Consider the following 27,500-nt stretch of genomic DNA (forward strand, 5'->3'; position numbering starts at 1 on the left):
GACAGCTCACAACTGTAAATCCAGCTCCAGGAAATCTGACATCTTCTGACCTCCTTGGATACCCATACACAAGTGGCACATACTCACACAGACACATACACATAAATAAAAAATAAATCTTTTTTTTTTTTTTTTTTTTTTTTTTTTGGTTGTGGGTTTTAGGTTTTTGAGACAGGTTTTCTCTGTGTAGCTTTGCGCCTTTCCTGGAACTCACTTGGTAGCCCAGGCTGGCCTCGAACTCACAGAGATCTATCTGCCTGGCTCTGCCTCCCCAGTGCTGGGATTAAAGGCGTGCTCCACCAGCGCCTGGCTAATAAATCTCTTTTTAAAAATGCAGTAGTAGTCATATAAAAGGCAATCATCCTATAATTACCAACCATTCTAGGAAGTAAAGTATTTTGTGCTCTATTGTGGGAATGTGTTAGAAGGAGCCAAAAAGCAGAGTAGGACCAGTGATTCATGCTGGGTTGACATAAAGTTGAGGAGGGAAACAGTTGAGACAGACGAGGAGGGAAGAGGAAGGTCTTTCTGCTCCCTTCTGGAGGATGTATATCTCTCTGTTTACTTTCTCTCCCTTAATACCTAGCTTAGTCTATCACATAAGACAGGAGCAAACAGAAAAATGAATGAAATCAATGTGGCTAATGTTACAGGTATCTACAGCTTATGTACTCCCAGCATGCTTTTGTGCTGTAACTGACAAACTGGGTCCATATACGATGACTTGGACTCTCCATACTTTGTGCTTTTCAACATATAATTTTATAACTTCAAGCTTAATCCTGTTGGCAAACTTCATAGGAATTTTGCAGGTCAAGCAGCTGACAAGGTTAGTTTCCAACTTTTATCAAGTAACTAATTCCACGCCAGCCTCCGGACTTCAGTGGTGTTAGTTCCACAACTGCTCTAAGCTACAAAGTCTAAAGTCATAAGTCAAGTGACAAGGCACTTCAAATGATGTCTGAGAATGCTGATTCCATAAGATCACGTGGTATTGGGGCTGGAAAGAGGGTTCAGTGGTTAAGAGCACTTGCTGTTCTTCCAGAGAACCTGAGTTCAGTTCCCTGCACCCACGTCTGGCAGCTTAGAACTACCTGTAACTTTAACTCCAGGGGATCTGACACCCTCTTTAAAGTCAGATCTTATGAATGTATAATGGTCAATAATTTTAAAGATAGATTAAATGATAAACTATTACCTGAATTTGAATTGTCCCAATCAAAATGTGTAGGGATATGTCTTTTCAAGAAAAGACTTTGCAAGACTATGTCTTATTTATTTTAAAATGTGAGGATAGCATATAAGTTAATCTGTTTATCAAATTTCAGTTATCAGAACCAAAGGTGTATTCAGAACAACAGGAAGAAACCATTGCTGCCTCTGCCAGGTCTCACTCAAGAACGACTTCCTTCAGAATTCTTCACAGCTACCCAGTGCTTGGCACAGCTCTTCCCTTAGTGTTCCTTCCTTCCACGTCACCTGCCTTGCCAGCTGGGTGGCACAAGAGACTTAGAAACTGCATCAAGGTATACATCGTATCTCTCCAAACAGAAACGAAGCTCCTTTATGTCGATGCATTTCTGGTGATACAGGCACTGTTATAGACTTACTTACCCACTCTGCAGGACAGATAAAAATGTAGGTATTTAGGAAGACCTCATGTACACTTGAGATGTATTTATAATTCACGATTAACAAGATCTTAGAAACTGCCTACAAAAATGGAAGGAACCCTTATATAACACTTCATCTGAACACTAGCCCATAAGGACCCTGGCCATAAGAATACTGTAAGTAAATATTCGAGGTTTAGTTTCTAAAGGGAAGATATTATTTATTGCTAGGAGACTCTGGAAGGTACTGGGGAAGACATTGTAGAGCTAGGCAGTGGCAGAAGGGGGTGCAGGAAAGTGAGTGAGAGACACTTGGGTGGGACCAAAGGCATGGTTCTTGTTGGTCCTTGTGTGTTTTTCAAGATCTGCTAAATCTCCAGGTAGACTACTAGAGGAGAAAGCAACATAAATAGAAATAAATATCTGCTAACTTGCCAGACTAACACACCACTAAAATGAGGTAACACGTGAATTGGGAGTCCTGGAGTGCAAAGAACCAGCTTGTGGAGAAACCTGATACTGTGAGGGCTTTATTCTCAGTAATGGAAGGAGGGTGTTAGTAAAGCAGAGGAATTGTGGGAACACAATGAGTCACATGATCAAATCTGGCTTCAGAACAAGTCTCTCCAATAGTGGCTGGGATACGGTCTGGAGAGGGCAGTGAAGGGGAGGTAGTTGGGAGCTAATAGTTATAGTCCAGGGCGTAGATGAACTCCAGACCGAGGGCAGAGACTGAAGTGTGGGGCAAGAAGATTCCTTTTGACAAAAGGCTTCACCGGGGGGGGGGGGGGGGGGGGGTGACTGAAGGAGAAATCAAAGGTGGCTGGTGTTTTGATTTGATTAAGCAAAACTGCCAAAAATTAAAAGGAAGAAATGAAGACTTTGGCTTAACGATGTCCCGCACCTGGAACTCTAGCTGTGCCAAGTGGCAATGTCCGCCATGGAGTTCACAGTGTAGACCTAGACTCCATGGCGCATGGGGGAGGGGTCTGGACTGGAGGGAAGGAGGCCGGAAGGAAAAAGGTGAAACAACAGGTTAACGAGTTGTGAAAGGAAATATGGAGGGACACGCAAAGAATAACCTCCCGGGAAAGTTCTCCTCCACTCCCAGGGACGTCTCAAGAAGGAAGCAATGTGTAAATATTACCAAATACTGGCAGTATCAAGCACAGTTCCTTAAAATGACTCCCCTGCCCCACTGAGGGGAAAGCAGTTACAGAAGGGGGTGGGAGCAGAATCAGGCTGCAGATGCTGAGGAGAGAACCCTTGCTTGGAAACCCTTGCTTACCTTCACCTCAACCGTGAATGGTGGAACACAGGCATTTTCTGCTCTACCCACTATCACTTCCTCTAAAGGGTCCCATTCATTGTAAGAGGAGACAGGGCAGTTCTTGGGCAGAGGATCGGTGGCCTTGTCTTCAGCCGCAAAGGAATTCCGGGAGGAAGCTGTAGCTGCCTGGGTGCTCTGGAAAGTTCGCTGCACCCATCCTGTCAAGGATCCTCCAAGCTTAAGAAACAAAAACAAACAAACAAACAAACAAACTCAAACAAGGTGGGGTTAAAGTCTGAGCACCAGGAATAACACTGACAGAAATCTGCTTTAGGAGACACCAAGATGTTAGTTAATAGAGGGGTTGTGGGTAACTTAAACGAACAAGCCACACAACTTTCTGTCGATTATAGATTTTGCTTTTGTTTGTTTATGTTAAAAGCTGTAACTTTTAAAACCCCTGGGAAGATCTGGTTCCTGCCTACCAAATCCCCCAATTGCATTTCAGAATAATACGAACAAGTTTTCAGAAACTTTCACAGAAGACAGGTCATTCTCTTCCCTAAGTAAGTGCCTTGCCGTGTCTGACTGGGGGAGGAAGTCTTCCTTCCTTGGTGTGGAAGGTTACTAAAACTAGGCTCTTTTTACTGTAAATAACATGGGATCATTTGAAAAGATCTTATCTTTCAGAATAAGCAGCTCCAATCTATTTTTTTTTAAAGTCTCTGACATATACTTCACATTCTTTAGCATTTCAAATCGGAGAGTGACCAACTGTCATCTGCACCAAATTACAGATGGTCCATGGTTCCCTAGCTACCATAAGGACCAACCCAGACAGGCACAGAATTTAAACTTAAAAGGTGATCTAAGCATGTCAAAACGTCTTTTTAAAAATGCAGGCCTACATAACCTAGAGCGGTTAGACTCCCTCACCCTCTCCCCTGCGCAAGCCTCATCCCGCCCCCTAATCTCAATCAGGCTGTTAAAATTCCTCCAGAAAGGGGCTGGAGGGACCCAAGGGTGGAGACCCACAGCAAGAGGGTGAGTGACAGCTGTTCAGGAACCAGCTGCTGGCAGGACTCATCTGTCAAAGCTATTCCTGTTGAGGAGCAAGGGAGAGGTCGCAGGCATGCGTACAAACCAGGGAAGCAGAGGGAAGGGCGCAGCAGCAGGTGGGGAACAGGAGAGACTCATTCCAACTCCCCTGTAAACCCAGGGAATCCGTGTTACAACTGGAGGCAGCAACTCCATCCATCCACCCACACGCATCTTCCCAGAAAAACGCCTTCGCGGGCCGCCGAACCCAGACCCACGCCACGGTCTTACTGGGGAGTCCAGTCCCCTTCTGGGTCCCCACCCTGAGTCACGCAGAGGTCCCGCGTCCGCGGAGGAACGCACCCGAGAACCGATGTAGTGCACCGCCTCGGCACCTCGGCTGCCGCCGCGCAGACACCGCACCCTCAGCATCGCCCTGGTCCTGGCTGCTCGGCGTGCACAAAGGTCCCAGCCACCGCCCTCGCGCCGCCAGCTCCCAGCCTGCCGCCGCGCGCGCTCCTTTTGTAGCCGCGCCCCGGGGCCGGCCAATTGGCTGCCGGGAACAGGTGGCCTCAGCGCCCGCGGGTCACGTCCCCCCTGCTTGCCCTTTTTTAGCTCGCGTGTCCGGTACTGGCTCAAGGCAGCGCCGCGAAGCTTCACAGGGAGGCTGCCCAGTGCCTCGTCCACGTGGTCCGCTCCTCTATCTATTTGGAAGTCCGTTTTTGCAACCTGAATTTGCAAAGGCCAAGGACAGTCTTGAGCTTAAATTCAGGTCTGTGCACTGACCCAGAATCCAAAGTGGCACCGAGTGAAACGATGGTCCTGTGGGGTGGTCTTTAGAACACTGGCCCTTTCAGTGGTGTTTGGCTAGGCGCAAACTCAGCCTTGAAAACAGACAGACATTAAGTCAGAAATAAAGGAGGGCTGCAGATAGCTTTTCCTTCCGAAGCACGTCTTAAAGGATTTCTTTCTAAACTATGCTTGATTGCACAGTTTCCTTGCAGCGCAGCCCTAACTGGGTTTGGAGAACTAAAAGTAGAGAACTCAGATAGACACGTCGCTTCTTAACGGAAGGGACAACGCTTTGAGTACTTCTCCTTGTGATTTTTTTAAACGCTCCTCGGTGCTTTAAAGAGTCTGGCTGTGTAGCCCAGTCCGGCCCCCAGCCTTCCATTCTTCTTAATTCTGTGATTATAGTCTGTACGATGAGGACAGCCAGCTTCTTTGTGTTTGTTTTTTATAGAAACCAAGAACAGTTGCGTTGATTTCCCCTGGTCCACAAGCTAACCAGGGACCAAACAGATGGCACAGGTAAAGTGTGGACCGCTCTAAGAGCTGTATGGCTATGAGGTCATACTCTCATCAACAGAGAGGCCCCAAGATCCTGGTGCAGTCCAAGGAGCCAGTGAGTCAAGGTCCCTATCTAAGCTCTGGTCCTAAAAGCCTGTGTGGCTTGGATTCACAACCCTTGACCTTTCTAATGAAGGTTCCTCCTGCTGGTGAGGACTTTGGGAAATCTCAAGAATTTCTCAAAACTTAAAAAAGCAGTTCACCCCATAGAAGAACACAACCAGCTCTGGGGGCTACATCTCTGGGTGAACTTAGGGTGACCAGATGTGCACCCGCCTCGGTAAAGGGATTTAAAAAAATGGCAAAGGCTAGGGATATAGCTTAGTAGCTGAGTGACCACCCAACATGCATTTCAAAACAAAGCAAAACCTCACCTCAAACCTTGCAAGGCCTGGCATAGTCTCTCAGACTACAGATCACGTTCAAGGCCAGCTTGGATTAGCTGAGACCCCTTCTTAAACAAACAAAAGCTGGTAAGTTCACTTAACAAGACTTTTACTGTGCTTCACTTCAGTTCTGTCTGAGAGCTGAAAACACCCTCATGTCTCTCATTAAAGACATCATTTCCATTTTGAAAGAGTAAGATCTAAGAGTGCCTGGCTAAAATGAGGCTAAGGTGCAATTTAGGTGCAAATAGATACCGTTATCTCCTGGAATCCAGTAGTGGGGGAAAAAAGAAACAGTGAGATAGAGGAGCCCCACAAACCAGCCCTACAGTCATAAAAGAAACACAGATCACTCTCTCCACACTTACTTTTTTTTTCTATTTTGAGTGTTTGAAAAAATTCTGTAGCTTTATTTTTTTTTTTTTTTATAACCTCATCAACTGAAATCATGTCGTCGGTACTGGCTGTGTGCCTAACCGTGGGGCACATCTGTAAGGCATCTGTAGTAACACTTGACAATGTCCTGGTCTATTAGCTGCTGCCTCATTCAGGAGACATACAGAGTGTGAGCTCCTGCCTTCTCTTCTCCCTGGAGATAACACCAGTTGGACCAATAACTTTAGAATGTTGGAGGTCACACACTAATGTCAACAACATATTAAAGTCTAATAGTATCATACTTTGTAGATTAATCCAAAGGCACAATTCAGAGTAGTGTGGGTATGGGAAGATAAAGGGCAAAGAGTAGGACGTTATTTCAGGAGCACAGGAAGAGTTTTTGCTCTTTGTCTCTCCCTTATTGATATTGCCTTAAAGATATGCCTCATTCAATATCACTCCACCCAGTGAAACACAGAGTTTTTGAAGTATTTTCTGAGATTAAAATAAAACAAACAAAAACCAATAAAGTCACTGGACCAGCAAAATGAACAACAAAAGAACCTGTTGGAAGAATCCATATTTCATGGCTATGGTTGACATCGAACTTGTATATAGGTATGGAGTCTCTGAAATTTTTCCACATGTCCACACACAATGAATGGGTAAGATAAGCTATCTGCAGAAGTCACCTATTCAGAGACACAGTTGTATCTATAGTGTAGGGGATCTGATACTCCCATATTAAGTCAGAAAAAAAATATAGTAATATTCAAGTTCAAATAAAGTCGCGAAAGTATATCTTCAGAACCGGGATGTAAATAAGGGAAGTCTCAATTGGAAATATTGACTCCTAATGATAGTTGCTACACTCAGATCAGTGCCTTGCTCAGCCATCATCAGAGAAGGTTCCTCCCGAAGTAGATGGAAACAAACACAGAGACACACAGAACAAAGTGCAGAGAGTGAGAGACCTCAGAACACTCAGTCCTAGATGGGATATCTCTATCAAATTCCTCTCTCCGGGGCTCAAGGAACCCCTCAGAAGAAGATGTAGAAAGAATGTAAGAGCCAGGAAGGATGGAGGACACCAAGGAAACAAGGCCTTCTAAACACAGCAGGGCTGACTTGCATATGAACTCACAGAGACCATTGGCAGCATGAACAGGGCCTGCATAGGTCTAAGCCAGATGTGGATCCCAGCAGTGAGAGAGGAAGTGGGCACGAGCACCCTTCCCTAACCCAGAGCTTATCTCTAATTACAGCCACTTGCAAAAGAAAAATTAGTTTTCTCCGATGGAGTCTCACTTGGTGTACAAACCACCCTCAAGGACTGACCCCGTGGCCTGCAGTAGCTGCAAAGGAAAACAGGCTCAGCCGTGTTTTGGGAGGTTCCTTGTCTCACAATGCTTCATCTGGGCATTATTTTCAATTGTCTTTCTCTTTTCCTCCTTAAAGTTCCTTTCATAATACATACATACACACATATGTGTGTATTATAGTTTCCATTGTTGTGTTTTTATAATTTCTGTGTGTGCAAAAGTGTGTGCCTCTGTATATGTTTCTTGTGCCTTTTCTCCTGGTAGTTTGCTTGCTTCCAGTTTGTTCTTATTTTATCTTGTTTGATTATTAGTTTTTAGATGCCCGTTCGCTTTCTAATGAGAGAGAGAAAGGAAGAGTGTGAGGTTGGGTGGATGGGGTGTTGGGGGTGGGTGCGGGAGGGAAAATCATCATCAGAATATATTGTATGAAAAAATATATTTTCAATTTTTAAAAAGTATTATGGTATATTTGTGATGCATTGAAAAACGTTTCTTGGGAAGGATTCACAGAATTCTCATAGCTTAAGTGGTCTCCAGTTGGCTTGGTGATAAGGTGAGAGTTTCTCACTGTAAACCTGCTGTAGTTTTGAATTTTGACATATGAATAAATTAGCCAGTAAATAAAAATATACTTGAAAGATTGCATTAATAGAAGTATGACTACCAACATGGAGTTTTAAAAGAAAGCCAAATGCATGTTCTGTGACAGTCTAGTAGTCCAGCCGCAGCTAAGGGTGAAATCAGAATAGTCAGGTCTCTGGGAAAGTGAGATCTATTATAGGATTCCTCCGACTATTGCTCTCACAAAGCAACTGTCTCCTTTCTGGGACCCTTGATACAGGGAAGGAGTCACCCAAGCAGGCTGAGACTAAGAAGTCTGGAGGCTGAAAGACAGGGCCCTCCTTGTGAAGGACCAAGTCAGAGTGTAGGCTTCTCTATGAGAGTCTGGTGAGCTCAGTGTGACTCAGTCTTTCCTCTCCAATGTCTCCCCCTCTCCTTCCTCCATCTCTTTCCCCCTTCTCCTCCTCTTCCTTTCTCTTCTTCATTATTGACATTGTCTAGTTCTGTGATGGTAGGGGTCAAATTCAGTGCCTTATATATGTGATCATCAAGTACTTGACCTATGAACTATATCCCTGACCATTGTTTTTCTTAGTGTTGTATTTCTTACTTGCCTAATCAATTGGAGGAACTAATGAAACCCCCTTTCTATACCTAGGATGCCACAGGATTGGCCTCTTTGCCCAATACCCAGTGTTCTAGTTCACAGCATCCCCCCACACCCACCCCGGAGCTGCTTACTGGTCCATTTTTCTTTCTATAGGCTTCAGGCTCCTCAAGGACAGGGAGTCTGTTTATCTTCCACTTGCCCTGAGCACAGTGCCCGACACAGTACAAACCTCAATCAAGTGTGCAATGCTGAAAGCTCAGTCCCATCTCTTAGATATCTTACAGTCTTTGACTTCAACTGAATCTTCGAATGCTCCTGGAGGCAGCCTCTGTGCTACAACCTTACAAATCCACTCAGGCTATGTATCAGCCATGAACAGCCCCATTCTAATTGTTCAGCACGTGCTCCACTGAGGAGGATTCTTTCGTCAGAAGACAGCTGCAGTGAGAAGCCCCTGTGAGGGTAAACTGCAGCTTCCTCTCTCTAAGTATCTAAACTAATCTCAGCTTATGTCAGCCTCCACACTGATCTAAGAAGACCGAAGGAGACAAAGGTATCTTTTCCAAGGGTCTTTCTTACTTCTTTCACATTAGCTTCACATCAGATATCTTTTAGAATTCCAATGCAGTAAACACTTGCTCTTCTTTCAGGACCCAGGCAAACACAAACTAAAAGATGATGCCAACCGATCTGATAGTATCTTGTATCAGAGTAGATAGTAGGCACATTTCTTGACGGGAAAAGATCTACATTTGAGTCTCACACTTAGCAGTTTTTCAAATTCCCGTTTCATTTGATAGACTCCACATAACACAAAAGCTCGCCTGTGCTTTCCCCCCCTTTCCATTCTTGCAGCCAGACTCCTCTTCCCTCCTGTTTCCAGCAGTCTTCTTTCTGCTGACTCCCTGTTCTTGTTTCTGGGCTAGACCTTTAAAAGAAAATCCTATAAGACAAGAAACAGATCGAATGATCAGGCCCAAAAGAATGGCTCAGGGAGTCAACACATTTGACATCGGGCAAAGTTCTTGACTCTCAAATGAACAAATACATTTTTTCTTAGTGAATGGTTCTTTTTTATTTTTAGATTTAAGCACTGATTTATTTACTGTGCGCGAGAGAGCACACAGTTCCACGGATGTATGCACAGACAGAGCTCAGAGAGCAACCTAAGGAGGTCAGTTCTCTTCCTCCACCATGCAGGTCCCAGGAATTGAATGCGGGTCGTCAGCCTTGGCAGCAAGCAGCTTTACCTGCTCAGGAACATCACTGGCCCCTGAACGTTCCCTAAGTGAACGGATAAAGTTAAGATTTGGAATAAATGAATTCCATCATAGGGCAGAACATGTATCCTTTAAGAAGGAGTTTTTTTGTTTTGTCTTGTTTGGGTTTGTTTTTTTGGAGACAGGGTTACTCTGTGTAGCTTTGCTCCTTTCCTGGAACTCACTTTGTAGACTAGGCTGGCCTCGAACTCACAGAGATCTGCCTGCCTCTGCCTCCCGAGTGTTTGGGATTAAAGGCATAGGCCACCACGGCCCGGCTAAGATGGAGGTTTACAAAGAGATTTCTAACAACCCAGAACAACGTTGATATCAAAAGCACAATGAATCAAAGCAAACAAAACAAAAACAAACAATCCAATATAAAATGGTCCCCACAGTAGTCTCTCAACTATAGCAGCCCTGTGTGTACGTAAGCCAAGAAAAGTTCATTAGGACGTTAATAATACCTGCTGGGCTAGAAATGCAATAGGTGGTCTATAGTTCTCTCTGCTTCTAAGTATCTCACGTACTTTTCTGTAGGAGACATTATTACATTTATAATCAGAGAAAGAAAACCCTAATAGCTGTTTTTCTTTAGGCACAGATACCTCCTTGTTGTCAGTGATATTTTCCTTTGCATCTCAGCTCAGGCAAAACCGTAGGCGCTGCTCTGGGAGCAAACCTCCCACGGCCACCTGGCTCCCCTTGTTCCACAGGCAGCCCTGGCCTGGACAAGAGATAGGCGTGGGAAAGCCTTTCTACCAGGCTCCTTCGTGCACTTTGCAGGGCGAGCAGAGACCCGTGCTTGCTCTTTCACTCTGGCCTGTCTCCCTTAACGCTGCTGAGCATTCCCCAGAATTAGAATTCCCCCAAATAAGATTTTCTGTTCTCTGAGAGTCCACAATATCCGGATCTGGGGCAATATCACAAAAGAAGAAAGTTGCCCTGTCCTTCTGTCCAAATTACTGCCATAGCCATTTGCCTCGGCTTTAAGAAAAGCCTGCACGAATTTGTAAGGTTAGTTTGAAATGTTTGCTTAGGAACTCTCAATTTCTGCCTCTACTGTTATTTAAAATTTGAGGGCAGAACACAACACCAGGACTACATATTGCAAGGCCTAAGCCAGAAATCTCACAGGATGGAAATGGAACACATTGAGAGACAGGGTTTTTATTTTATTTTTTATTATGAAGGTCTAATTTGGAAGTGGCAGACTATGGTAGCCAACATACTATACTGCCTTTTCTCGGGGGGGGGGGGGGCAGGTTTCAAGCCTGCCGATCTTCCTAGCAAAGGCTCCTGTAACATGTTACATGCATGTTTTCCTAGCCCAACTCTGCAGCAGTAGAATATCGTATTCAGAAGCCCTTTGGTTGTGAAAAAATGCCAAATAATCTCCAACTTTTCCTACCCAGTCATTTAGATAATGTTTGCTATTATTGGACTGACCACTGAGTCTAGTTAGATGAAACACTATTTCACATAATCCTGGTTTTTGTGCCTACAGCTCCTCTAACTTCTACAGAGGGAGTGAATTAATTTCCTGATAGACCAGAGCATCTTGCTAATACAGCACTCACCAGGTATCTGTAAGAGCCTGCTTATGGAGAAATCTCTTTCACCAGGTTTAGACCTCATTGTCTATTCCAAAAGTTCCCTTTGAAGTGATTCAACACTTTCTATAGGTGGAATATGCAGCACAAGAAAGTTCAATGAACTATCCAGACACACCAAGCACTCCGAAAAGCAATCCTCAGCACAATTTTCTTCTCAAGAGTTAAATGAACCAAAGGAAAATGGACTTTGATTTGACGCTCTGGGAATGTAAATCTGTAAACCTTTAACTCCAGTGCTTAACAAAATGGCGCAACAGGCTCCCGTGGATGGTTTGAAGTATGGACATCACAGGTGTTTGCACACTTCTTCCTTCTAAACAGCAGAAAACTAAAATGAAATAAAATCTGCTCTTGAAGCCTTATCCATGCTTTTTTCCATAGGTTTGTGGAAAATTATTTATTTTTTCATTTGCAAAGAATTCAACTCAGAGTCTTGTGCATGTTAAGGAAACATTTTTCAACTGAGTTACGTCTCAAACCCTTTATTATTATTATTATTTAAATTTTTGAGACAGTCTCTTTAAGTTGTCCAGGCTGGCCTTGAACTTGCCTTGCTGCTCTTTCTGACTTAGTTTCCGAAGTAGCTGGCATTACAGACAGAAGCCATGCCTGGCTGTTGTATTTATTTTCCATTTTAGTTTTTGGATTTACAATAAAGTTATGAAGATGGCACACAGAGATTGTGTGTTCTTGCCAGCCTGGATCGGTTGCCTCAACCTTGCTCCTGACACAGCCTTTCATGGATCCTGGTATATTTGTCCAAACCGAGGAAACAACACTGTGAGAGGTCAGCTGGACTCTAGACCAGAGATTTCCCAGCTCTAATGTCCCTCTGCTGTTCTAGGTCTAACTCAGGAGACCACATCCCACTTAGTTGAGATCCCTTGTCTGCGCTCCTCGGCCCTACAACAGCATCTCATTCCGTTTGTTTTCCAGGACCTTGATGCTGTAAGGAGAGTGAAGTCACAGGTAATGCACTGTCCTTTAATTTTTTTATGCTGTTCTTAGGAGCTTTTGCAAAGAAATCAAGCAGCTTTCTCATTGCATCCATACAGGAGGGGGAAGATGTCTTCATCTCACTGGTAACAGTAACTCTGATAGTTTAAATAAGAACATGTTTCTCAGCTGCAAATCTAGTGTCCCCTTCCCCAACCCATGTGTTTTACTTGGAAGTGAGTCTCTGAGAGAGACCAGAATCAGAAGGAATGTGAAATTCTTTTGTAAGGAAGATATTTCTTTTTTTTTTTTTTTCTCTCCATTTGTTTATGGAAACTTTAGTTTGATAAGTCTTTACACCCTGAAGGCCTCTCTGCCGACACAGCAATCCAAGTTAAATCAAATCAGACCAAATTGGAAAAGCCCAGATTTAATGGGTAAAGCGCTCCCAGGTGACTCCAGGTACCTTAGAGAGGAGACAGGGCTAAGAGACCGGAAGAACCATGTGTCTGTTTTCTGGGATGCAGCTTATATACCCTGTGGGAGTGGTCTTGAGCCTCTCTGGGGGAGGAGCTGTGTTTGGCGGGCTTTGAAGGGGCAGGTTTAGGGAAAGAGACCAGGAGGGGAGTTGAGGTGGATCTTCCACCAGAACATAGTTTAATAAGTAATAGTGTTTTTGAGTCTGTCAAGAGTGAAGCTAAAATTACAATTGTGCAATGCAGCAGCTTTTGGCAGATATGAAAGATGACACTAGAATACAAGTTTAAAGACTAAAAATCGGGAGTTGAAGCAAGTGGATCTGTGAGTTCAAGGCCAGCCTCATCTATAGAGACAGTCCCAGGTCAGTCAGGGATACATTGTGAGAACCTGTCAAATTAAAAAAAGAAAAGGAAACAAATGGATAAAAATAAATAAACAAACCTCTTTCTGGGATACTATCGTAGCCTAGACATTTCACGTCAGTAAACTTTCATGATAACTGAAGCAAATTCCTTTAGTCAGTACACATTTTGTTTTAAATATGTAAGCTCCTATTGACTCCCAAACTCCTTTTACTTTCTTGAAAATAACACAACTTAACTTTCCCAGAGGGGGAATGGTGATTTCACCGATGTTCACAGCAGTGGTGATGGTTGAACTTGATGGTATGTGAGTAAGTTTCTGTGGCTTAACGACCAGACAGAACTATGAAATGACAGCTTCTGACTACTAAGAACTTGGGTTTTGGTATGTATGTATATATATATATATTTTAATTATGTGTATGTATGTATGTGTGTCTGTGCACATGCAGGATACTGAGGAGGTACTGGCCCCTCTTGAGGGGGAGTTACAAGAGGCTGCGCCATATAAACTCAGGTCCTCTGCGGGAACAGCGCACACTCTTACCACTCCGTCAACCCTCCTAGACCTGTTCTTAAGCTGTTTGCCATGGAGTTTGGTGTTACAGTCTCAACCTTACTTACAAACCACAGAAAAGCAATAAATAGGTGTGCACACAAGGGACCTAGAGCAGCAGAGAGCCACCACATCCAAGCAGGTAGGAACTTTGTTCAGAAAAAAAAGTTCTGATCTGGGCTTGTAAGTCTCCATTTTGTTGGGGGTAGGATGAGGGGAGGCGAGGGTGATAAAGGCCTGAGAGCCTCTCTAACACTCCGAGGGGCTGGAAGTCTCCCAGATGCTGCCAATGTTGATACGTAGGACAAGCCAGGGAAGCTCACACACTTTAACTGTGGGGCCTGCTTGCTCACTGGGCCAGTAAGATGCTGAGTGGTGCAGAGATTTTCTCACAGGCTGCGGTGTTTTAATGAATCATGCATCATTTGCTAAGTGGAGTGGCTGGAAGAAAAGACTGGATCCCCAAAGCTGTTCTTTGACCTCCACTGAGGCAGATGCCCCACCCCATCATACATAAACAGTAGTAAAAAAGTATAGTTATAGGACTAGAGAGATTGATCGGTGGTTAGGAGCACCTGGTGATCTTGTAGAGGACCTGAGCTTGATTCTCAACACCTACATGGTGGCTCACAACCATATGTAACTCCAGTTCCAGGGGATCCAACACCCTCTTCTGACTTTTGGGGACACCAGGCAGGCTCACATGTGGTGTGCATACATACATTCAGGCAAATACTCATACACATAGAATAAAATTTAAAAAATTAAAAATAAGGAATTCAACTCTCTTTAAAAAACAAAAAAACAACTAATCGATGGCGCCAGGCAGTGGTGGCGCACACCTTTAATCCCAGCACTCAAGAGGCAGAGGCAGGCAGATCTCTGAGTCTGAGGGCAGCCTGGTCTACAAAGCAAGTTGCAGGACAGCCAGGTTTATGCAGAGAAACTCTGTCTTGAAATAAAACAAAAACCAAAAAAACAACAACAAAAGCCAGTCAGTGGGAAGAATTCCCAAATCAGCCCCCCACCTTTTTGGTGGGGTGGGAGGACGGGGGCAGGGGTGTCAATGACAACAGCCAGAAATGTTATTTCATAAAACATCATAAGATACGTTAGTGAAGAAAACAAAATTAATCCTCACCTCCTGTTTTATTCAAAGACACACAAGGCTAGTTTTCCTGCCCTTCTAGCTGCAACCTTCGCCTGGTTGCTTAATCTTTAAAAAAAAAAAAAAATGTTTCAAATGTAACAAAGAAACCAAAAAACAAAACAAAACCAATCTTTAAACAGAACTGCCTAGAACATTCCTTACTCTGTGGCTCCTTAGGTGGTCACAGGACATAGTCACTACATCAAAAGGCTTAGGGAAGCTAAGGCATGGAGAACAAGGCTCGGGTCAGGGGCAGAGGGGCCTCAAACTCAGCATGAGAGCTCCACGCCCAGTCCCTTCCCGTGCCAGGGGTTAGATCCTGCTTCCTTGCTCTGCATGGTGTCCTGGGCAGTTATTCGGCCCAGCTCTGTTCTGCTCTGGACTTCTTTTATCAAGGGCGGGGAAAGGAGACAATTCGCTTCCCCTGCCCACAGGGTTATAATTTGGTTTAGGAGATGTAGACCACCATGCGGCAGACTTCTTCTTCTGGGCCACCCACCAGCTCCCAAATCTCGACATGGAGACTTATTAGTTATGAATGTTCAGCTTTATGCTTGCCCCTCTAGCCCTTATAACTTAACCTGTTTCTCTTCTAACAGAATCTGTTTCTCTTCATCTATGTTTTGCCTCCTCGGGGTTTTCCCCCCTTTCTTTCCTTCTGTATATCTTACTTTCAGTGCTTCTTATGTCTGTCTGTCTGTCTGGCAGCTGCCTGGCTTCTGGCCTCTGGCATGTCCCTCTTTCTCCCTTGTTCTCTTTTTCATTACTATCCACAAGAAAAGCTTGAGTCTTTATTCAAAGATAGGGCACATGAAACAAAAAAATGCCTTACAAGCTAAGAAATGACGTCATCTAACAGCACAATTATCCTACTGAGAGAAAACCCACAGACACAAAAGATTTATTAAGCAAAGGGCTGAACCTATTTACTGAAATCATACCAAAGAAAAATATTTTCAAACATCAAACAAGTATTTCTAAGGAAGGGACCTCCTCAGTGGTTGAGCAACTGCCTAGCATGAGCTCTGCCTGGGTTTCACTCCCAACTCAAAAATTATCTAGAATAATGGAGAATCTAAGATACAAAACAATCATAATTGTAAAAGCAAATAAGCTTTTAAAAAGGAAATCTGAATAATAATGACAATTTAAAACTAAATTCATGTAGACATGGGTCCCACAAAAAAAAAAAAAGCGCAAACAGAAATCATATAGATCTGAATGAAAAACAAGATTATTCTTCAACTCTGAATCAAAACCTCTGCAGTATGAACAAACAAGCAACATTTTCACATTTTGCATGTTTAATCAGAAGCTGGATGTGGCTTGTGTGGGGTAAGAGCATCAAGACAAGACCATTCTCAGGTGAATGATGAATTGAAGGCCATCCTGGCCTTCTAAAGACCAGGTCCCAAAATAAGTATGACCCCAAATTTTTAGCCCACACATGTTATTCTACTTTTTCAAAGCACAACCAACAGTGGCGTTTAGTGGTCATATAAAAAGATCTCCTCCAGGTGTGGCGGTACATACTTCAATCCCAGGGTTCCGGAGTCAGGGGCAAGAGGATCTCTGAGCTTGAAGGTAGCTTGCTCTACTCAGCAACTCCAGGCCCACCAAGGATACATATTGAGACTGTTTCAAAGAACTTAAAACCAAGGTCAGGCATGAAGTGTAAGACTTCATTCCCAGCACTTGGGAATCAGAGACAGGAGGATCTGCCAGTTAGTTCAAGGCTAGCCTGGTCTACATAGCAAGTTCCAGGACAGCCAGGGCTACATAGAAAAAACATGTCAAAAAATCCAAACCAAATCATCAAGATTTTTTTCATTACATCAAAATATTAAAGTTATTATTTAACCCTCAAAGCCCTTTAAAATTCAAGTGTCTCCAACAGGTGCAGCCTTTTAAGGGTATTGATAACAATTCAAAATGATTTTTCTAAACCACTAATATTAAATGCAAAAATATTTTATGCATCCTCTCCTCATAGTAGCCAAAGTATTCCAACTATCGTACTTCACACATATTTCTTTTATGGCTACCAAAACAGACTAGTTCTTTGAGGTCAGAACTTTTCAGAACATGCTGTTATGTCATAAAAATAAAGACTAACAAATTGAACAAAAAATTCAGTTCTGTGTAAATTTATTCACCACACATATCCTGTGTTCCTTTTTTAAATTTTTTAAAAAAGTTTTACATACCAACCACAGTTACCCCTCCTTCCCCTCCTCCTACTCCCACCGCCCCCGTCCACTCCTCAGAGAGGGTAAAGCGGTCCACCAGGAGTCAAGAAAGTCTGGCATATGAAGTTGAGGCAGGACCAAGCCCCTCCCCCTGCCTCAAGGCTGAGCAAGGTGTCCCACCACAGGGAAAGGGCTCCAAAAAGCCAGTTCATGCACTAGGGATAAATCCTGGTCCCACTGCCAGGGGCCCCACAAACAGACCAAGCCACATATCTGTCACCCACATTCAGAGGGCCTAGTTTGGTCCCAGCTGTCAGTCCAGGGTCCATGAGCTTCCACAGGCTCGGGTCAGCTGTCTCTGTAGGTTTCCCCATTATGGTCTTGACCCGCCCCCGCCCGCCCCTCCACCCCCCATCATACAATCCCTCCTCTAAGTGTTCTTTAAATACTAATACTAAACAGAAAGCTAAGTCCCCAGCTAGGGCAAGCGGAGGAGGAGCTACAGAGCAAACCAGCAGGCTAGCACCAGCGTCTGCAGGCCTGCAGACAGCACCTGGTGTGCTTGTGGCCTGGGTGAGCATCATCTCGGAGTAGCAGTCGGTTCTGGCGGGAGTTATCATGGACGAGAAGTTGTTCACCAAGGAGCTGGACCAGTGGATCCAGCAGCTGAACGAGGGCAAGCAGCTCTCGTTCAAGAGCCTCTGCGAGAAGGCTAAAGAAATCCTAACAAAGGAATCCAAAGTGCAAGAGGTTCGATGTCCAGTCACTGTGTGTGGAGATGCGCGTGGGCAATTTCACGACCTCATGGAACTCTTTAGAATCGGTGGTAAATCACCAGATACAAATTACTTGTTTATGGCAGACTATGTGAACGGAGGATGTTCCTCAGTTCAAACAGTTACACTGCTTGTAGCTCTTAAGGTTCGTTATTGTGAGCGTATCACCATACTCTAGGGAATCATGAGAGCAGACAGATCACACAAGTTTATGATTTCTACGATGAGTGTTGAAGAAAATACGGAAATGCAAACGTTTGGAATAATTCACAGACCTTTTGATTACCTTTCTCTCACTGCCGTCTACATGGTGGTCTGACGCCGTCCATATCCACACTGGATCAAATCTAAGCACCTAATCACCTACAAGAAGTTCCTCATAAGGGTCCAATGTATGACTTGCTGTGGTCAGATCGAGATGGCTGTGGTGGCTGGGGGATACCTCCTCAAGGATCTGGTTATACCTTTGGCCAAGATTTTTACGAGACATTTAATCATGCTAATGGCCCCACGTTGGTGTCCAGAGCTCACCAGCTGGTGATGGAGGAATATACCCGGTGCCCTGATGGAACGTAGTAACAATTTTCAGTGCTCCAAACTATTGCTATCTTTGGGGTAACCAAGCTGAAATCATGGAACTTGATGACACTTTTAAGTATTCTTTCTTGTAGTTTGATCCAGCACCTTGTAGAGGCGAGCCACGTGTCACTCATGATACCCCAGACTACTTCCATCAGCTTCTCCCCATCTCGGAACAGCAGCTCCTCACTCATCACGTCATGACTTCCCAGCTCGCTCATGCTCCGCTCACAGCTCCCTGCAGCTGTACTCACAGCACACAAAACTACGATCCTCCTTCTCTCTTGTTCTTCTCTCTCCTCCTATTTATTCTCTCTGCCCACTGGCCCCGCCTAGCCCTCTTCTGCCTAGCTGTTGGCCATTCAGCTTTTTATTAGACCAATCAGGTGCCTTAGGCAGGCAAGGTGAAACAAATGCAACACATCTTTACATCATTAGCAAAGGCAGCAGAAACCAACTTTTCATAGTTAAGTACTCCACCACACTGCCACTCCCCCCCCTGCCTTCCCCCTCCCCCTGCTTCCCCATAGTCTTGCCTCTTTTTCTCTGCTACAGTCAGCATGGTTTCTAACTCTGGTTTAGAACTCTGTTCACACTAGGCTTGGACCCCTCATAGAAGGAGAGGTAGACAAGGTAATATGGGGTGGAGAGGGGTGTTGTGAAAACGAGAGTCCAGGTGGACCACAGGTTAGTCTTATGAACAGCACTCAGCCAGTCTGGTGCCCACCAGGCAGTGCTGGGCCTGTGAGAGCTGAGGGTTGGAATGCAGAGAGCTGGTGGTGGTATACTGCTGTCTTCACCCTGGAAAGGAAACAAAGCTGGGCTGTTCTGGAGCCTTCTCTTTGGACAGCACTCTGGGACATACTGTGGAAACAATGCCTGGACAGTGACTTGCTAAGGGGGCACATGAGAACTTAGCCCTTTCTTCAGTTACTGTTTTTTAAGATAGCCTGTATGTAAGATACTAAAATCATAAATCTCAAGACATAATTTAACCTTTCATTTTCTGTTTATAATTTTATACCTTTCTCCTTAAATCTTGCAAACTTCGACAATCATTTATTCAATCAAATGAAGAAACGGTTGGTTTGAAAAGAGATTTTAGCTGGGCGGTGGTGGCACATGCCTATAATCCCAGCACTTGGGAGGCAGAGCCAGGTGGATCTCTGTGAGTTCGAGGCCAGCCTGGTCTACAGAGCAAGTTCCAGGATAGGCTCCAAAGCTACACAGAGAAACCCTGTCTCAAAAAAACCAAAAAGTAAGGAAGTAAGTAAGAAAGTAAGGAAGTAAGTAAGAAAGGAAGGAAGAAAGGAAGGAAGGAAGGAAGGAAGGAAGGAAGGAGCGATTGTAAATTGCTTTTCCATCAGGTTGATGGGGTAGAACGTCCTCTTCCGGAACTTGATGCCTGAGTTGCAGCTGATGGTTTGAGGACAGCACCAATGTGCATCTTATTAGATTGCTTCTACTCCAACTCTCTCTGTCCTCCAAGATCTAAGCCGCGGCACTCAAGCCCTTAGCTATTTTCAAGTTAAGCTAATAGAGCATATAAAATCTGCCCATTGCAGCTTAAAATAAAGCGTGAGTCCCAAGTGATGGGTGGTGCCTTTATAAAAGTGTCTCCCACCACTGTGTGTGTGACAGCCCGTCTGAGAGCTCTGGAGGAAGAGCAGTCTGCATGCCAACTAAGGGAACTGAATTCTAGCCACTGCTCAGCCTTTGCACTTGGATGACCTGGGATGAGATGCATAGCCTCTGTGTTTGGATAACCCAGGATGGGATGCACAGCCTCTGTGTCTGGATAACCCGGGAAGGAATGCATAGCCTCTGTGTTTGGATAACCCGGGATGGGATGCATAGCCTCTGTGTCTGGATAACCCTGAATGAGATGCATAGCCTCTGTGTTTGGGTAACCCGGGATGGGATACATAGCCTCTGTGTTTGGATAACCCTGAATGAGATGCATAGCCTCTGTGTCTGGATAACCCTGAATGAGATGCATAGCCTCTGTGTCTGGATAACCCAGGATGAGATGCATAGCCTCTGTGTTTGGGTAACCCGGGATGGGATGCATAGCCTCTGTGTTTGGATAACCTGTGAAGGGATGCATAGCCTCTGTGTTTGGATAATCTGTGAAGGGATGCATAGCCTCTGTGTTTGGATAATCCAGGATGGGATGCACAACCTCTGTATTTGGATAACCTGGTATGGGATACATAGCCTCTGGAGGCCTAGCTGCTCAGCCCAGTTACTCTCATGGTGTCTTTTGAGTGCTAGTTTTTCACTATCCCATTTTGCTGTTTTTGAAAGGCACCATGTTTGCATTTCCAGGAAGTGTTTCTTGTTTTCTATGACACCATAAACTGATTCTGCCAATTTCATGCTTAACCTACTCTTCAGTAAGTGGCAACTTGAGTGCTATTTTATACCAGAGACCAGAATAAGAAAAACATGGAAACTTTGACCTTAGTTCTCCAATAGATAAGCTGTGTGTAAGAGCCACAGCTTAGTTAATTTTGTGCAGATCTGTTGCTAACTCTTCTTTTCCTTAGATATTTACACACACACATACACATATACACACTCACAGACTCACACACACATACACACATACTCACATACACACGACACACACCCATACACTCACACACTCACAAACTCACACACACATACTCATACACCCACACACTCACAACACAATCTCATACACACACACAAATTATGCCATTCAGTATTTCTCATTGCTAGTAACAAATATCAGATTAGAGTTAGTTCTGTCCACACGGAATCTATGTTTGTTGATAAAGCTATAAAGAGTAGAGGAAAACCTCTGCCTGTGTCCCGAACATTTTTAGCTTAGTACCACGGTAGGCACTGTGGCAGAGTGAAACAGTCCAGGATGGTGGCAAAGACTGTGGCCTCTGGTGCTGAATCTCCTGACTCTGTAATTTGCGAGCAGGATGATATTATGTAAGCTGTTCAATTCCCCAGTAGCTCAGACTTCTCAGATTCCATAGGCTGTACCTCATAGAAACGTTGTGACAATCAAATGTGCTAACGCAGTGGACCTCTTACAATACCACTCGCTACATTTTACATGTTGTTATTATCATCCTCATGAACTGAAATGGGGAGAAGGAGAAGGAGAAGGAAGCGACATCAAGAAACAAAAAGATGCTGACAGAAGGCTCAGAAATGGGGAAGAAAAATACTTTCCGTATCTGGTTCCTTCATTGAGAGCTCACTTCCTGTGCACTATGACACACACACCCTTTTTTTTCTTTTTAAGACAAAATTTACCATGTAGGTCCAGCTGGTTTTGAACTCGTAATTCTCTTATATCAGCCTCCTGAGCGCTTAGATTATTGATGTCTATCACAGCACCTGGCAGGACAGCATATATAATGCCCCCCTCTGTGTGTGTGATATTTTAAAACAATTTTATATATACCATCTCATTTGATTATCAGCAACCCAAAGAGGCAAAGTCTCTCTTCTTTTTTAAATTATTTTTATTTTATGTGCATTGGTGTTTTGCCTGGATGCATATATGTGTGAGAGTGTCGGATCCTCTGGAACTGGATTATAGACAGTAGTGAGCTGCCATGTGAGTGCTGGGAATTGAACCCAGGTCCTCTGGGAGAGCAACCAGTACTCTTAACTGCTGAGTCAGCTCTCTAGCCCCAAGGCAAAGTCTCGGGGAGTACTTCTAACTCTCTTAGAATGTGGGCAGGCCAGGCTGTAGGACAGAAGTTGAGCATGCTAAAATCAAGCATAAAAGGGTACTGCATGCCTGGTTTCCCAAGTGTATTCTAAGAGCTATGGTTATTGGGCTTGTCTGCATGTTGTCAGAAAAGTAATATGTTGCCATGTTGTTGCCCAAGATACATCTGCATACTCACTGAATGCACCTTGTGCTCCTTGGTAGTGCCAAGCATATTTTGCATGTCTCACCTGGCTTTTAATGTGTAAGAAATGCTTTCCTTTTTAACATCCATGCCAATGCATTTTCTCTGAGGAGTCCCAAGAGATTTGATTGTTGACTTTTGTTTGTTTCCCCCCAGACAGCAAGGCAGTATTCTATAGATCAGAAATATTCAAAATACCACTAGAAGACAGAGAACATAATCTCTGCCTGGGTATTAGGAAATACCTATCATTAATACATTAATAGTTTGCTACTTGTGGTTGTTATCAACTTCACTCAACTTAAAATCACCTGGGAAGAGAATCTCAATTAGAGATTGTCCAGACGAGATTGGCCTGTGCATGTCTGTGGGTGGTTGTCTTAACTGATGTGAGAGGACCCAGTCTGACATCGACAGTTCCATGGTTTTAGGAGATAGACTGTAAAAGAATCGAGAAAGATGGCTGAGCATCCAGCATGCATGCAGTCATTTCTCTCTGCATTTGATGATGGATGTCCTGTGACAGTCATTATAAGGTCTTGTTACGTTGACTTTCCTGCTGTGGTGGCATGTAAACTGGAATTATAAGTTAAATACCCTCTCTTCCTCCCCCAAGTTGTTTTGTTGTTGTTGTGGTGGTGGTGGTATTTTATTAGAGAAACAGAAATGAAACTAGAGCATTGTGATTAATTAAAATAATGAACATCAGCTACCGAAGAAATGATTCCACCAAAGTCTAGTAGAGAGAACCGGTGAGTTTATTGGGTGACTTACAGTAGTGTGGCTGGGGTTCCCTATAGGACCATAGACGACTCCATAGTAGCTGCTTGAACAGAAAGCCCACCCAGCATGGATGACAACTCATGAAACCCGCATCCTTCGAGTTCCAGGCCAGCTGAGGAGTCTTCTCGCCCTGGAAATTGTCTGTTGCTTTAGAACCTTGGCGAAGGGCTTTGTGGATCGTGTGCTCTTAGAAGGCTCCAGCCTTCAGCCTCTAAGTTTCATTTCTTTGCTAGGACTTGCGTGTTTCATTTACTTCTGGAGACTTAGGAGACTCCCTCCTCCTTCCAGAAGGGAAAGTTCCAGCTTACAGGAAATAGTTACACAGCACACTACTCTTTTCTCCAGCTCTTACATTCCTTCCACCAACTCTTCCTCAGTTTTCCAGGAGCCTTGGAGGAGTGATGTAGGTGGCTGATTATTTTTCTCCACCTATGGCTGAGCATTGGGACACTGCCATAGTAACAGTCACCTATCTTCAAGAGCTTGACTGATTTTCGATCTCTACACTTCACAACCCATTGCAAAAAGAAGTTTCTCTCCACTATTAATTGAGTCTGACAGCAGTAGTATAGTGTATGATTTAAAAAAAAAAATTACGCAGAAGGCAATTTAACAGGTACATCACATCTATTTAACAAAACACTAGCACGGCCTTCCTTTGAGGACTATGACCTCCAGGGCCGTATATGAGTTAATGCCTATAGAATAAGCTTTATATTCAATCCAAAAGCAGTAACACTTGTAACAGTTGTGCCACTATGGCACCAGCAGAAACATTTGGGCATCTTGGTACTATAACATGGGTTCATAGCTGAGCAGAACTTTGTGTGACAATTCTCCCCTAGCATCTTGTATGGAATCATCTGGCACTATGAAAGTCAGCCAGCAGGAGAGAAGCTTCCAGTTGTGTCCCAGTCTGAGTTCTCCATGTCCTGCAGTCAGAACATAGTGTCTTCAGCAACAGTGACTTACCCGTGTAGCTCTAGCATGCAAACAACAGCAAGGCAATAAAGAGTCTTACTGATTTGTGGGGTCTCCATGAAAGCTTTTGTTAGAGAGGTTGGGTAAGCTAAATGACGGCTCACCATCACCCATTCCACGTACCTGCCACTTGTACTCAGGCAGCTAAGGTGATGCTAATTTGAAACACGAGCAAGGTCCAATATAGAACAAAAATATCTTGACACTTCGACCAATTTTTTTTCAGAAAGCAATATTGTCCCATCTAGCTAACTATAATCAGGCTCCAGTTGTCTTTCTTTCTGATCCTGGGGTGCTGCTGTCACTGGGCTATCGTAGTGGGGCAGCCTTGCACTGCCTAGCTGGGCTCAGACCCAAGCAGGGGACAGAGCTGCAGAACTGACTCTCCAGTTGTGAAAGACTCTGACCTGGCACTGTGGCCCTTGCTTTCCCATCAATTCTTATAAGGACACTGCTCTCAAATGATTTGGCATTGGCTGCATGGCTAATCACCTGTTCTTGAGAGCATGCAACCACCAGGACATCAAGGAGGCTTACTGTCTCATACCACAGGAAAGGTAGGCATATCAAGATTGCCCCCTGACCATCTTGCCCTCACTGGATCTGTCTCAGCTGCATGCACCAGCACTCATCAGAGGCATCACAAACCATTCCTCCCCAGCTCGTGGTTGGTTCTGACAATGTGTGTTCACCAGTCACATCATGTGACTTTTCCTGAAGAGGAGTAAACAAACATCTATTTACCCTAGGGTGGGACACCTAACAGACCTAAGACAAAATTCTATCCAATTCTGGTGTAATGAACAATTGCACTTATGGGGGTTTTGTTCATTTGTTTTACAAGAATGTGGGTGATGGATGGGTTGCTTATAGGACAATGATAACTCAAGGACACTGCATCACAAAAGCCCATCTCAGCAAGGGTGACAACTCCCGAAAGCTGCATCCTTGGAGCTCCCTGCTGACTTTAGGCAGCCTGGCCAACTACATCATCTTCTCACCCAGTAATTCTTTATTGCTCTTAAAGCCTTGGGGCAGAGCCTCGTGATTCTTGTTTTAGGGAATTCTGTTTTTTTGTTTTTTGTTTAATTTAATGGGCCTTTTATGTTTCATTTATTTCCAGACTTTTATGATCCCTCTTTTTCCTTCCAAGAGGGAATGTTTCAACATAGACACAATTGTTGCCCAATAGAAGTGTATTAAGCAAATTTAATTATCATGATATTGATATGGTCCAGCCCATGTTAAACAGAGGTCAAGAAACATTTGTTAAATAAATGAATCTACTAGGTATGTATTAGTTTAATTCTAAAGGTAGGTGTGGAATTTCAAAGCTCTGCCTCAGGTCACAAACTGCTAATTGGAAGATCCTGTTTGTACATCCAGCTTAGGTTATAGTATAGTGTGATGGTTCATAGTGAGAACTTTGGGCCCAGCCAGTCCACTTGGCTTGGTATCCTTGTTCAGAAACTCCCTAGCTCTGTGAATTTTAGGAAAGTTATGCCTCAGTTCTCTCATCTATGAAGTAGAAATATTTTCAACCTCCCAAATTCACTGGGAGGATTCAATGAGATAACACACATAATGCATTAAATGCTGTGCCTGGCTCTGCAGATGCATAGCTGTCATTGTTGAGTAGAGCTTCATGTTACATGCCAATAAGGCTTCAATTTTTCAAAAGAAATTTCAGTAAATTATCCAGGAGTGTCCTCATAAGGTGGGTGATCATAACTACAGCCACTGCAATAGTATATCACTTCATCATCACAATCATTTTGCAGATTATAAGAATTCTGTCTAGAGAGCTTAAATGAATCCTCAAGAACAATTCCTCCAAGACAGACTGAAGTCAGGTGCTAGCGGTGGCTCAGGTTGAACACGGAGAACAGGAGGACATGGATGAATTCTTCCTTGAGATATAGCACGTTTGCCAAGATTCCAATCCAGTGGTTCTGAAACAGGTCAAGTACTAGTTCATGTTTCTGGAACATACTGTGTTTACTTGAATTCTAAAGATGTGAAGGTCTGGGATAACAGCACAGAAAGAAGTGGGCCAATAAAATGTTGGAAAATGCCAAGGCATTCTCAGCCACTCCTGCTCAGTCTGGGTGTGGGAGGAAAACAGAGACCTGCATTACAATGGACAAATGAGCCATTCAGCCATGAGGATAATAGGAACGCTGTGGTTGTTCTGAAGAAAGTCTCCTATCTGCCCAGTTCCAGATGATTCAGAACCAGTATCTTCCTCCCTTTGTCCTCAGTTTTGCTACTTTGGAAGCCAGCATATCAACTTCTCAGAGAAGTCCTCCTGTTATCAGTCCAAATGGCCACAAGCCTTCTTTTTCTCGCCTCTCTCTCAAGGCTTACACGGTCCAGAGAGGTCTTTTTGGTCAGTAAAGCAGAACAGTTCAGCAAAGAAATATTTCTCTCGCTCGCTCTCTGCTTGGCACCAGTACCTTAGAAAGTGGAAATTAAAGAACGCATTTCCTATTCGAAATGAATGTGGAAATCACCAGAGAAAGACCCACGAAACACTATCAACAAGCTCTTTTCAGACAGTCACCTCCCTACCTCTAGGCTTGCTTTGTTTCTGCTCAGCCTGTAGGATCAGACTGTATACAATATTGTCAACCACTAGGCAAGTCTGAGCATTCAAAAGATACAGGAGCCACATGATGGGCTGAAATTCTCAGCTCTAATATACCGAGGTATAGCATCCAAAACAGATATTCTAAAAATCATCAAACTCATTCTCCTAAGTTTAAACAAATCTAAATGAGTTCATTAGTAATTGAAGAAACGAAGAGATTTAATTACTGAACACCTGGCATTTTCCTCAGTGTTGGAACAGGGAGCAGATCATTACAAGCTATTAAAAAGAGGGACTCAACAATGGAAAGACACTTGAAAGTCCATTTTTATAAGTGGCTAATGATGTAAACAGAATAGATGTATTCTAGTTTGGTGGTGCCCCAGGACCTCAGGGTAAGAGAAGAGAACATTAAAGTACAGATGTGAGGGAAACCTTCCTGGAAGAGGTTAGATCTGTGCAGTTTTTAAATGAGTGGGGTGGAGTGAAAGGTTTACTCAGGGAGTGGTTACTCCTAATCTGCCCTCTCAGCCACTAGTGCGCTCTAGATGTCATTCTATCTCACTTCCTAGCACATTTGCTGGGACAGAAGGACAAACCAGACAGATGGCACTGAGTTCTTCAATGAAATCCCCACTTACCGGTTCAGCCTAGCCTCCACTTGCTCACTCGTTCACTTAATGGTTTTGTTGTTTTGTGTTTTAGCACTAAAATGTTTGTGGGTGTGTGGTAGGCTACGGAAGAGAAACCCCCATTTTCTGTCCTTGAAGGATTTAGGTCAGAGGCAGAGATTCAGCTCAAGTAGTAGAG

The 27,500-nt window shown here is 43.9% G+C and overlaps 1 protein-coding gene and 1 pseudogene across 1 annotated transcript; one reads left to right on the forward strand and one right to left on the reverse strand.

Moving 5' to 3' along the window:
• Positions 1-2,835: 2,835 nt before the first annotated feature.
• Positions 2,836-17,696, reverse strand: LOC118581871. The gene is made up of 3 exons (XM_036184287.1): positions 17,630-17,696; positions 4,285-4,682; positions 2,836-3,120 (listed from the first exon to the last, which is right to left on the reverse strand). Exons 1-3 carry the CDS (start codon positions 17,694-17,696, stop codon positions 2,851-2,853), a joined length of 735 nt encoding a protein of 244 aa, XP_036040180.1. The 3' UTR covers positions 2,836-2,850.
• On the forward strand, positions 17,695-19,047 carry LOC118581872 (annotated as a pseudogene).
• Positions 19,048-27,500: the final 8,453 nt, after the last annotated feature.

Source organism: Onychomys torridus, chromosome 4 (genome assembly GCF_903995425.1).
Source record: "Onychomys torridus chromosome 4, mOncTor1.1, whole genome shotgun sequence".
Classification (NCBI taxonomy): domain Eukaryota; kingdom Metazoa; phylum Chordata; class Mammalia; order Rodentia; family Cricetidae; genus Onychomys; species Onychomys torridus.